At 47.5% G+C, this 13299-nt stretch overlaps 1 protein-coding gene across 1 annotated transcript in view; it reads right to left on the minus strand.

The window, feature by feature from the left end:
* ERMAP (erythroblast membrane associated protein (Scianna blood group)) overlaps window positions 1–13299 on the minus strand; it is a 25026-nt gene continuing 11727 nt past the window's right edge. The window contains exons 2-11 of the mRNA XM_032414762.1: window positions 8959–9397; window positions 8414–8692; window positions 6808–6924; window positions 6236–6268; window positions 5206–5238; window positions 3425–3445; window positions 2616–2636; window positions 2492–2518; window positions 2373–2399; window positions 1–725 (exon numbers count right to left, since the gene is read on the minus strand). Coding sequence (XP_032270653.1) covers window positions 1–725; window positions 2373–2399; window positions 2492–2518; window positions 2616–2636; window positions 3425–3445; window positions 5206–5238; window positions 6236–6268; window positions 6808–6924; window positions 8414–8692; window positions 8959–9397 — 1722 coding nt within the window. The remainder of the gene's footprint in view (window positions 726–2372; window positions 2400–2491; window positions 2519–2615; window positions 2637–3424; window positions 3446–5205; window positions 5239–6235; window positions 6269–6807; window positions 6925–8413; window positions 8693–8958; window positions 9398–13299) is intronic.

Raw genomic sequence — 13299 nt, forward strand, 5'->3', positions numbered from 1 at the left:
CTAAAAAGAAGGAACCTTGAGCCCCTGTAGGGCTGGGGCAAGGTCAGTGGGCCAGGGCAGGATCATATCCCCAGGTGGCAAAGGCTCCGGTGCCTGAGGAGGGAGTAAGGAAGGGTCCACGTTCATGGCCACGTCTCCATTCGCATGGCCTTTTTCTCCTGGCTTGTGGCCAGTTGGTGGCTCTGATTTCTGGAGTTCTGAGCAGATGATTAGAGGTGCTGTATTTTTCCCTCCATCATGAAGGCAAGGCTCAAAGAAAGGGCGAAGGGGGCCAGAGAAAGTGTGGGTGAAAGTAAAGATGTGGGATCTGCTGGTCACGTTGTAGAAGGAAACGATGCCTGCTTCATAGTCCAGGAAAATCCCCACGCACCGTGGGGGCTCCTTGAGGCGCAAGATGGTCTGTGGGGATGTGAGAGCTTCATACTCCTGCTCGCTACTCTGGCGGACAAGCCAGTGTCCATTGGCGGGCGTGGCAGTGACCTTCCCCTTCCTGCTCACGGACTCACTACACACTCCCAGGGCCCATTTGGTCTTGTTTCCCACGTCCACCTCCCAGTAGTGACAGCCCACCACGAAGTACTCAGCGCCCAGGACGCTGACGACAAAGTCAAATCTCTGGGGGCCATCGGGCACAGGCTGCCTTCTGTCTCCAAGCTTCACACATCGCCGGTCCTCAGACAGGATGAGTTTGGGATGTGCTGTGTCCGGGTCCAGGGTCACTGCCACTGCAGAGAGTCACTGACAGGTGAGGCTGGGAAAGGCAAGGTCTTAGGGGATCTTTGGGTAGCTTTGGAGGGAAAGATAATCCCTAGGTCTGTGACCACTGTCATTGGCCTATTTGATCTCATGGTTCCCCCTCCCCTATGTGTTCAGGAGCCAAAGAAAAACTGTCTTCCAGTCTCCTAGATCTGCTGGCAGTGTATTAAGTTGAAAGAGGAAAATGTATTTCATCTGTCTGTGAAGCTGCCTTAATCCTTAGGAAACACTGCCTTTGTCTTCGATGGTCCCAAGGAATCTAATGGATGATAATAAACATAGGCTTTGATGTTAGACCCAGTAGCCAGCTAGGATGTGTGAGTCCCAGCTCTGCCACTTGCTGGTTTTGTGACCTTGGGCTTGTTATTTATCTCCCAACTTCAGTTCCTTCCTCTGTAAAATGGGAGTAGGGGCTCCCATTTGTACAAATGTGTATAAATTTGTACAAATTTGATGAGCTAATATAGGAGATGGTGCCTAGTTCACACAGTGAGTATGTGATGCTTGGTAGTTAAAATCATTGCTTATAATTATCATTTCTAAATGGTAATATAGAGAGAAGGATTCTTCTTTAAAATTGTGGATTACAAGGGTCACAGTGAGTCTCCCCCCTTCCCCATGTACAGAAAATAGGCTCTTCTTGGAGAGTGAACCCGTGAAATCTGTACTCAGTCAGGTGGTGGGAGTGAGCCAGACCGTGAGTGTCAGAAGGGTTTCTGAGCACCTTGGTTGGTGATCTGGTGTTCTCTCAAGTGCCAACTCATCAATTCTATTGTACCTGCCTGAAGGAAGCCATGTGAACAGAAGGGGGATGAGCAGCCAGAAAATTGATAAGCAAAGCAGTGAAAATAACAGGTCTCATTAAAATAACAGCAAAAAACCCTCCCACTACTTAGGAATAAAATGAAAAGAGATGTGCAAATCTTTTAGAATAAAACTACGAAAGCTTTTTGTAGTCTGCACTGTGGGAGCATGGGTCTCACCCATTCTCTTCTCTGAGAATCTCAGTCACCACCCCCCCAAAAGAAAACTGATTTTTGAAGAAGGATGTGGCAGGTGTGTAGACAGAAATAGGAGCACTGGCTATTGGTCCAATTGTGGAGTAGGAAGGACTTCCCAAACTTGAAAGCATGGAAGAGACTACACAGGAAAAGACGAATAAACTTGACTACATAAAAACAAAACACTCATGCACCAAAAAAATACCATAAGGAAAGTAAAATGAAAATGAAAAAACTTGGAAAAATAAGTTGTGAAAAATATGAAAAGAACTAGTATACTTTATATAGAAAGAATCCTTACAAATCAAAAAGTAGCCAGGACAGGACAGGAGCAGACAAGTCACAAAGATGATGTACAAATAACCAATAAACTTAAGATAAATCTCAAAAATCATAGAGAACCCATAAGAAGATCAACATGTATATTTATCAGTGTTCTATAAGAGGGGAGACTTTCTAAATCTAAATGTGACCCCAAAAATCACAAAGTTTTTTTTTTAATTTGATAAGCAGATAAACAGATTTGATTTTAAAAAGCTCTAAATGACAGTCTGCATTCCACAGGACCAGAGCTATGGGCTCTGACATGTGGATGACCTGACTGGTGTAACTTACCAAAGTGCAGCCTCGCCCTCCTCCAGCCTAAAAGACGTAAAGAGGATGCTTGAATTAAAGATAGAAAAACTGAGAACTCCTGGGGCATGGGGGCCAAGTGTGGGAAAAGTGTACCTCACCTGAGTTCGCCGCAGCTCTTTTCAACTCTATACAAGAAGAAAGAAGGGGGTGAGCTCTTGCTGGAAATACAGACCCAATGGGAGATCAGGTGGTACGGGAGTTAAAAGAGCATGGGACACTTACTCAGTTCACTCCGGAGTTTCTCTAAAGAATAAAAACAGTTGGACCAATCAAAACAAGGGCTTCTACATGCCCAGAGCGCTGCAGTCCCATCCCAACCACATTCCCACATCGGATCCTCAGTAGCAATACACTGAGCTTCCCCATGATGGGGCTTGTAACAGCAGTGGCTCCCAGCCATGGGCCAGGGCTCCCTGGCGACACGGCGGAGGGTCAACCAATTCCTGTGTCCACCCGCATGTCCCAGCAGACCGAGTCAATGACACATCTTCTGCATATAGGTCAGGACAATGTAAACATTTGTAGGATGTTGTGGGAGTAGAATAAAGTATAAGTTCATTTAAAACAATCACCCAATTTCCATGTGATTTCCTTAGGTATGTTTTCTCAATGTAAAATAAAATAGACATGTCGTCCCGTGTCTGGAGATTTTTTTGGTTATCAAGAGGTTCTCATACGTGAAGTTGTGGAGAAACACTGCTCCACATATTCACTTTAATGAGGATCCATATGCTTTGGATCCCTCCTAAGGGAATGTCACGCCTAGGGAATATAAAGGGTCTCCCAGGCGGCTTCACCTATGGGAGGTGAGGGCTTCCTGGTCAGACCTTTCCAGATAACAGTTCTATGGGAAAGAGGAACAGGAATATCTGAGAAGAGAGAACTTTGAGAGCCAATACATCTCCAACCCCCATGACCTCAAGTACCCTTGCCGCCCTCTTCTGCTGCAAGAAGTAAAACCGAGACACTCATCCTAAAGCAAAGACATCAGCAGAAGGAGGTTTGTGCCACGGATGAGGCGTGGAACTTACTGAGGGCTTTATGGAGCCTTCCTAAAAAACAGAAAAAGGCACGAGTGAATAGATGGGACACAGGAAGGCTCATCACTCCATCCCCCCTGGTGGAAAGGGCAATGACCAGCCTGTGGACACCGAAACCAGTCACATCTCTCAAAGTTTGGACTGGAGAACTTGGTGGTGCTGGTGCCACTTTCCCAATGACCCGCGTTGCCCAGAACTTTGGGTTCTCCTTTCTCGGCCCTCCCTTTCTGTCTGGCTCCTTTTCTGTGGTCCCCTTGAGTGTTTCTGTGTGTTTCTGTGTGCTCATGCATGTGTGTCTTGCTGCCCTTTAATAACCTACTGTTGGTAATAGCTATGCTGTAAGACTAGCTGAAGGCCTAGCATCAGCTCGTGGATATGGCTCTATTATTCTCGACAGTGACTCCCCTGAAGTCCTGCAGACCGACTGATACATTTGGAGATCCCAGGTTTGGGGACATAAGCTGTAGACTTCCGGGGAGTGCTGTACTTGTGGCTTTTCCGGAAAGGCCATCAGCCCACATTTTCTCCTAGTGCTGGCTCTGCCAGAGAATTAAAGTTATACATCTGAGTCCGCAGCCATGCCGTGTGCTAAGGGCTGGGCATGTGTTAGGCATTGCACGCTCGGGCAGTGAAACCGAATATGATATGGCCCTTAAGGAACTTATCATTTTTATGATTCCTGTTATTAATAGCCTCCATTTGTTGTGTCCTGTTCTTATAATGAGGTGGGCACTGAATCCCCTCAACAATGTGAGGTGCCTATAATTAGTATCCTCATTTTCTAGAGTGGCGGGCTGAGGCTCAGAGGGACATGGAGATTTGCCCAGGTCATCCAGCTAACAAGTGGCCAGGGAGGCTGGATTCCAGCCTATGTCTGTCTGCCTCCCAGTCAGAGGACGGCCCCGCTACACCACACTATGCCTTCTGCCCTTGGACAGAATAGCCATAGTGTCCCTGAGGTGTGCGTGCCCACACTTTCACCACCTTGGAGGAGAGGAGATGCGGAAATCAGTGCAGATGGAGCCATTTTTGAGCCAGGGACTTGTCTTCCCAGCAAGACCTTCCAAGGGCAGAGCTCCCATTTTTTGGTACCCTGGGTGTGTCTAACTTTTACTCACAGTGGCCCAGGGCAAATAATTAATGAAGATGAAAAATGGGGAGGGAAAGGGGTACCAGGCTTTGTAATAAGAACTTTTTAAGTTGTCTATTGTAATCCTGAAAACAATCAGGTGAAGGGACTTACTGTCCCCATTTTACAGATGGGGAAACCAAAGCTCAGAGCAGTAAAGTGCCTTGTCCAAGACCAGTAAGTGGCAGACGGATGATCTGAGCCAGGTGTCACTGATCCAGTCACTTTCTGTGGAGTCTGTGATCCTCCCATCATAACACACTGCCTCTCTCAATGCAAAAGTTGTATGGATTTTTGAGATGCTCATATACCCCATATGACCATAATAATACCTTCTTAAATAGTAAGTAGACCTTCTTTTTAAGTGATTGGTGGAAAGGCTGATGAAAGGAGCTCAGGACAATCCAGACCTATGAATGTTGACCAAGGGCATCCCCTCACCATGGCCGCCCTATAGCCCCTTGATACGGGAAAGTAAATTCCAATAATATTAGTGGAAGATGTATGTGTGTGTGTGTGCTTGTGCGTGTGCATGTTTGTGTGTGTAATGTATATATGATAGTCTGTCGGCATTCATGTAGAAGTAGAAAGAATATGTTCTTTGTTATTTGTTCCCTACTCTTTATTCTATACATATAATTACCTTTTTCTTTTGCGTGGTCTGAGAGAAGATTTTCTAGAGGAAGAAAAGTAAATGAGATTCTGTGCCATTACTTTGAGGGTCCCCAACTCCTATTGAGTTAACCCGCTCTTAAACCTCCCTATCTCCACCTCCCTGACCCAGACCCTCACCATCTCTCATCTGGATGACAGAAATGGTGCCCCCCACATCCTGTCTTCTTCCCTCTGGTCCCGTCTCAACACCGCAGCCAGAGAGAGCTTCTCGAAGCACAATTCTGGTCAGGATTGCCCTGTTCACTGCTTTACCACTTCTCCGAGAAGAAAAACTGAAACCCTTCACATGATCTTGATCTACAAGGCCTCCCCTGGCCTGACCCCTGCTAAGTCCACAACCTCATCCCCTGTCACCTTTCCCCTCACTTCTGCACTGTGTGTCTTTCGCATATTGTTCTTTCTGCTGTGGAAGGTTTTCTGTTCCCTCTTCCTCCAAGCCTGCCTGTCTTCCAGATCAAACATCACTTCTTGTGGGGCTCCGCTCCTGTCCCTCAAGTTTGGTCGGTTGGTTCCTCCTGGTTCTGGTCTTTACGGCCCTTAGAACTTCCTCTCGTGGCGTTTGTGCACATTTATTTGTGTAATTACTTCACTTAGGTATGCTTCCCTGACTGGACTGAAAGCTCCAAGAAGGCACAGACTGTGTCTACTTTTACTCGCCATTGTGACCCCAGCGTCTAGTATAATCTGGGGCACTTAGTAGACAATTACCAATTGTTTGTTGAATAAATAAAAGCTCCCCCCCCATGTTAGATCTACACGACTCCCGCAGAATAGGATCAAGCACTGAGTTCACGTACAAAAATCACCTAACATACTGGAAGGCAAGCTCTGACAAGAGTCTGCAAAAACTGGAAAAGACAGGTATAGATGCCCCACCACCCCTGTCAGCAAGGACAGCAGATAGTGGGATTTTCAGGTATACAATTTAGATTAGTGGGCCCTGGGAGCACAAAACGAACAAAACACAGTAACATCCCCACCCAGCTCAGGACACTTACCTACCTCCATCACCTGTTCGTAGAGAAGCTTCTCTAGAAGACAGAGAGAGATATGGCAGCTCAGTTGAAGGAAGGGCTTTTCCTAATAGGCAGGTTTGTCCAAAGATGGCCCAAGCTGCCCGAATAGGACTTTGCTCCTTGTCACTGTGGGTGTGCAACTGTTTGAAAGGATTAGAGGGTCTTCAAACCATCAGATAGGGGAAGGAGTATTGGATTCTGTGACTTTCAGGGTCATTTGCAACCCTGTGATCCTGTGAAATTCAACCGTATTCATGGGGTTTCATCTCATGGATAGAATTGAGTTTCTTAATTAACTAGAAGGCTGGCATGATCAGTTATTTTTTTAATTTATCAAAAGAGAAGGATTCACAGCTCTGCCCAGGGGTTTTCTGCAGTTTCTCTGACCCTCTCTGCATTGGGAGTCCCCAAGCATGGCTCTACCAGTTCTCTCAGCCATTTTGCAGGGTCTCCAACCTATGGATAATTCATGTCCACGTCTACTTCCCCCGGCCATTTCCTAGAGAAGCCTGTCCCACTTCTGGCCAGCTGGGGCTCCCTTACCACTTAGTTACCTTTTGATCTTCTTTGCTTCCAGATGAGGTATATGCCCACCATGATGATAATCCCCAGGACAGGCAGGATCACAGCAAGAGCCACTGCTGAGGAGGAGATCCTCCCTGGAGATGGGGCTAAAACAGAAACCACCAATGGCCACCCTCAAAGAGACATTCGATAGCTTCTCCCATGCCAAGGACCCTGTTTTAGATGGCAGATGGCTCAAGCACATCCCAATCGTCTCTATCGGGTCTAGGGAGAGACCTCCAGACAAGACTGGTGAGGGTCTTTGCTTCTCTCAGTAACTCCAACCCTGGATGACCCAGGGATGACTTTAAAGTGAGATGTTCATTTCTTAGGAGTGATTTTGGTGGTCCTGCCTGAAGACAACGGGTTAAACTCCACCTTTGAACCACAACCCTGTCCTGCCCTATATGGAGCCATTATCTGGGGACTTTGGAGGATAGGAGGGGCTTCCTCAGCGATCATCTCTTGTCTTCTCGTGAGCACCCACCTGTCTCCCCATCAAGTCCTCACCCTGCTGTGAAACAAGTCAGTGAGTGACATCTCGGCCCTGAGCCCTACCAGCAGCAGCAGAACAATTTCTGTGGTGCTACAGCAGCGGACCTAAAGCCTGAGCAAGAAGGAAGGAGAAAGGAAAGAAGAAAAAAAAAAAAAAAAAAGAGCAGAAGAAGCTCTGTGACCAGTGGGAAGAGGCTCAGCTGGATGCGAGACTTCACTCAACAGTGTGTGACCCTGGGCAAGAGACTGAGCCTCCCCAAGCCTGGTTGACCATCTATAAAATAGAGGTGATATAATCCCTGTCCCGCTGGGTTGTTGGGAGATTTAAAGAGGTCGAGCAAGTAAAGCACTTAGCACTTAGTGAGAGGGCAGTGGCTGTAGTAAGGGAAGGGAGGGGGACAGAGAGAGAAAAAAGAAGGGATTCACAGAAGTCATGACCCTGTCTCATCTGGGACCCCAGGCCACAGTCTGTCTTTCTTGGCTCCAAAACCACTCTGCTCTGCCCCATGGCTCCGTGTTTCAAGGGTCTTTAAAAGATTCATACCCCTTGAACCTCTTAATTCTAATTCCAGAAATGCATTCTAAGAAAATAATCAGTATCACTTCCCAAAATATGTGCAAAGATGTTCACTGCACCATTTGTCATAATAGGAGGAAAAATGGGAAACCGTCCAGATGTCCAGAAATAGGGCTTTGATTAATTTTATTATGCTATAACCACACAACGAAGTACTGTGTAGCCCTTAAAAATCATGTTGCAGAAAACTACTTAAGGGCATGGGCAGAAAATGCCCATGACGTTGTAACTGAAGGGAAAAAGACCCAGCAGAATACATATATGCAAACACATGCACACTCAGAGATACAGACATACTAGAATGTCTTGAAAGAGATGCCCCAAAAGGTTAGCAGCAGTTCTAATTTATGACATAATAGGCCATTTTTGGTTTCTTTAAAATGTTCATCCTTTTTTTCAAGTTTTCTACCACAAACATGTGTTATTTTTAGAATTTAAAAAATATGAAAATTCTTTATAAAGTTTCCATTAAGGTACAAGTTTTTGCCAGGGGCTTCAAGCCCGTTTACTGCCCTGGCTTTTACCTGCTATGAGCATGGCTGTGGTCTTCTCTTGGCCAAGGGCCAAATTGTGGACGGTGCAGGACACATTCCCCAGCGTGCTGTCCCTGACTCTGCTGGACACCGCTATCCGGAAGAGCCCAGCTTCCAGGACATGGGCATCCGACAGGGGTCGAAGCACCCTGCCTTGAGGGTCTCTCCACTCGGCCAAAGGCTGTGGAAACCATCCCACCGACCTGCACACCAGCTGGATCCATCCAGCGTCGTAGCCCTTCACGTGGATGTAAGGGTCGGAGCCTAGAACTGGAGCGGGACAGGGAGCAGAGACGCCTGGCAGTGGGGGCGCGGTCCCCGCCAGAGCCCTGTCCCCTTCCCGCAGCCTCCCCGGGGTGGCAGGTCTGTTCATGGCACTTGCGTGCCTGCCTTCTCCCCACCCCCATGCTCCTCCCAACCTGGTGAGAGAGTCTCTGGCTTCATCCTCACACCTTCACAAATCCGCCTCTAGGGTAACTGCATCCCACGATTCAGGTCTTGGGGCCACCTCTGTCCCCCCTTTGAGAATGACTAACCTGCCACCTGCAGGGTCACAGTGCCGTTTCGAGTCAGGTTTCCGATCTGGACCTCGCATTGGTACAGCCCTCGGTCCTCCAGCCGGACGTGGCGGATCTCCAGGGACACGCTCCCCTCTCGGGGGTCCCTCAGCAGCGCCGTCCGCCCCTTGTATTCTGGCATCACGCCTTCCTCCCGGTCTCTCCCGTCCCGGAACACGTGCACGACCTGGGAGCGGTCCGGGCTCGGGGACCGCAGCCACGTCACCACGGCGGGCACTGTGACCGGCCACAGGGCGAGCGGGCAGAGCAGCTGGGCTGTGCCCCCTAGCGGGGCCAGGTGGTAGTCGTCGGCGTCCCCTGTGCGGTGTGGACAGAAAAGGGACAAGGGCGTCTGGGAGGGACAGGAGAACAGGAGCTGGGCGGGGGATGAAAGGGATGTCTTGGCGAAGGGCAGGGCCTGGGGAGGGCATTGGAAAGGACTGGGGGTGGGGGTGGAGAACAGAATGCGGGAACAAATAAGGCCCCCTTGTTCTTGGGACTCCTCCAGCAGACTTCCCAGGCAGGGAAAGAGGTCCACCAACTCCTACCTGACAAGGGCACCGGCAGCCGGAGGAACACGAGTGCCACGAGGCAGCCAGAGAGCCAGGAGCCAGAGGAACTTGCCATCTCTGTCCGAACTATGCAAGGACAGAGGCAAGGAGACACCAGAAAGGGCTGGTGAGCGTGATGTGGGCGTGGGGACGATGTAAGGAGGTGGGCTGCGGATGCAGGCTGCTCAGCAAGCGCTCTGCAATCACACAGCCCGGGGCTGGAATCCCAGCTCTGCCACTTACCTCCGTGTCAACTTATAACAACTTCTCTGGGTAACCTTGTGACTGAGACTCTGTTTCTCTGTCTTTAAAATGAGTATAATGACTGTGCCTCCTGGCAGGATTATTGTGAGGATTGAAGGAGGGAAGTTCTCAATGTGGAGGCTGCTGTCAGGGGTGTCTATAAATGCCATGAGTGAGGACCATGGTGACACGGAGGGTGAGGCACTGAGTGTGATTTGGAAGGCTTAGGGAGGAGTCTGGAAGAACGAGAACTTGCACCCAGTACTAAACAGGTGCACACCAGAATACTGGCTTCTTTTAGCATTTAGTGTCCCAAGCCAGACTTGGAAAGGGCCTGTTGCTAGCCCATCTTCCACCCACAGTGGATTCAAGTCTTGGCTCCACTCACGTACTAGCTCCGTGGCCCTGGGAACATTGCTTAATATCTGTGGGCCTCCAGTGCTTCATCTATAAAGGTGCAACCTTTTTCCCAGGTTCCAGGAGACAATGCATGGAAAGCTCTTGCCACAAATGCCTCGCAGAACAAGCGCTCAATAAATGTGCTGTAGTCGGTCTTACTAAATCACCGGGTGCATGAACCACAAGCACACCCCAGAGGATTCCCTCCTAGAAAATTCTCTCCCCACCTACTTGCTACGGCCAGAAATCCCTTTAGTAGGAAACAATCTTTCGGGACACCTGGATGGCTCAGTAGGTTAAGCATCCGCCTTCGGCTCAGGTCATGATCCCAGGGTCCTGGGATCGAGTCCCGCATGGGGCTCCCTGCTCGGCGGGAAGCCTGCTTCTCCCTCTGCCTGCCGCTCCCCCTGCTTGTGTTCCCTCTCTCGCTGTGTCTCTCTTTGTCAAATAAATAAAATCTTAAAAAAAAAAAAAAGAAAGGAAACAAATCTTCCATGCCACAACTGGGGATGAAGTTTAAATGTAAAAACACTGGAGGAAGTGGGGCAGCTGGGTGGCACAGTCGGTTAAGCATCAGACTCTTGGTTTCAGCTCAGGTCATGATCTCAGGGTTGTGAGATCGAGCCCCTCCCTGGGCCCCTCACTGGGCATGGAGCCTGCTTGAGATTCTCTGTCTCCCTCTTCCTCTCCCTCTGTCTGTCCCCCCAGCCCCAGTCGTGCTCTCGCTCTCTAAAAAAACAAATAAACAAAAAACTCCCGGAAGAGATAATGTCTCTTGAATTCTCCCCAAGATTTCAAATCCTTTTCAAAGAGGAGGGTTTTTGTAGAAGTCATCAGGCTAGGCCACCGAAGGTCTTGGAATAGGCAAAACGGGACTTGGAGGGGTGGGGCCATCAAAGGGAGGTTGGGAAACTGAAAATGGACTTAAGCTTTGAACAAATTTCCAATTCTGTTTCTTTCATGGCAAACAGCACACTGCTTTAGGGTTGTTTTTGTTTTGCTTTTGTTTTTCAATCATGATGCATGTAACCTCCATCCCTAATCCCCTAGGGTTGCAACTGGCAACATGGCACCAGGACACAGTGTGATTAGGATTACAGTTAGGACTTTTTTTTCCCTCTATCCCACCCATTTTTCCACAGGTTACCAGCTACTCGAAAATTGAACAAGAGAAGTTAGGTAAAGGAGAAAATCTCTCTGCCTTATCAATTATCATCCAAGGTGGGGCATCTGGGTGGCTGAGTCGGTTAAGCATCTGCCTTCGGCTCAGGTCATGATCCCAGGGTTCTGGGATCGAGCCCCACATCAGGCTCCCTCCTCGGTGAGGAGCCTGCTTCTCCCTCTCCTCCCCTACTCGTGCTCTCTGTCTCAATCTCTGTCTCTCTCTCAAATAAGTAATTGAAATCTTTAAAAAAAAAAATTATCATCCAAGGTGGAAATAAGCAGGGCCTGGGATCCCCGGGAGTTACCCCAATCCCTAAAACCCTCAAATAGAAGGTGCTTTTGTAATACCCCTTGGATAGACATGCCCAGAGTGACACAGAGCTCCACGCTGAACCAGGGCTGCTTGAAGTCAAGTAAGAGGAGACCCCCCACAGCCCCATCTTCCAGGATTCAGATAGATTATTAAGTGAGTAAGAGGATGGGCTCTAGAGTCAGCTTGGGTTCCAGCCCTGGCTCTGCCATTACCTGGCTGTGTGACCTTAGACAGGTTAGTTAGTTAGTTTTTCCAAGTCTCCTCTCAATTTACACATGAAAGGAAGCTATTAATAGTACCTATCTCATAGCTAAGGCTATAGTAAGGATTCACAGAAAATACATGTGAAATCATTTGCACCAGATTCTAAAAATAAAAAAGCAAATGAAGTCCTTCCAGCATACTGTTCACTCTGTAAGAGGGCAGCTGAGGTGGCTTGAGGAGGGGAGTCTCCCTGAAGCACATTACCAAGTTACTGATGAACAGAAAGCAGCTGTGGGAGCAGACTAACCCCAGGGAGGATGACATCAGAAGTAGGACATTCACACTCTAGTCAAAAAGAGAAATGCAAATTAAGACCACAGTTAGATATGTTTTGTCTTCCTTTAAATTATCTAATATTTTTTTTAAAATCCCCAGAATTATCACACATGTGGGCAAACCAACTCTCTTGTTCATTGCAAAACAACTGTCACAAGGATAATTTAGCCATAAGTATCAAACGATGTGTACATATGCAAAATTTTAACCCAGTAATTTCACTTCCAGAAAAGAATCCTATAGGAATCAGTAAGGATGTGCATAAGGATTTACTGGTGAGGATGCTCATCACAAAGTTATTTTTGAAAAGGAAAAACTGAAAGAAACCCAAAAGTCCTTTAAAATGAATAGTGACCTATTTATGATACATTCTTGCAATGAAATACTATGCAGCATCTCATAATCACGCCATAGAACAATCTTTAATAGCACCGGGAAATTTTTACTATAATCCAAACCAATAACTTTAAATGCAATACGCATAGTATGATACCATTTAGGGAGAAGGTGCTTAGGAAAAAAAGGCAAGAATGTAGATACTAAAAAATGACTACTTCTGGGGGGTGGCAGTGAGGATTAAAGGTGACCTTATTTCCTCTATATTTTCCAAATTTTCTACCTTCAATACCTATAACTTTGATGATCAGAAAACAAACACAGTGAATATTAAAAGACAGAGGAGGAAGATGACCAGGAAGCAAGGAGAAGGAGGAGAAACAGAGTAAACTTTGAGCAAAGGCACAGACAGCCCAGGAAGGCAAAGAAGCCCAGCTGGAAGTGCCCCCCCCCACCCCCCGGGGTCCACAGCCAGAAGCTGCAGCCGTAGCTGCTCAGCCGGCCCTATTCTCAGAGCTTGGAATGGAAAATTAACAAGTTCTCAGTTAACATATATCGATATTATAATAATCAACATTATATTAGTGTAGGATTGAATTAACACTAAATCATAAATATGTTTTTGAATTGCTAATATTGTTCTATATTAACAGTAGCTCCCATTTCCTATACCTATAGGTACTCTACATATATTGTCTTTGGTATTGGCAATAACCCTGAAAAGTAGAAATTACTTTCCTCATTTTACACTTGGAATAAGAAAGGCAATCATGC

Source organism: Phoca vitulina, unplaced genomic scaffold (assembly GCF_004348235.1).
Source record: "Phoca vitulina isolate PV1807 unplaced genomic scaffold, GSC_HSeal_1.0 scaffold2, whole genome shotgun sequence".
NCBI classification, from domain to species: domain Eukaryota; kingdom Metazoa; phylum Chordata; class Mammalia; order Carnivora; family Phocidae; genus Phoca; species Phoca vitulina.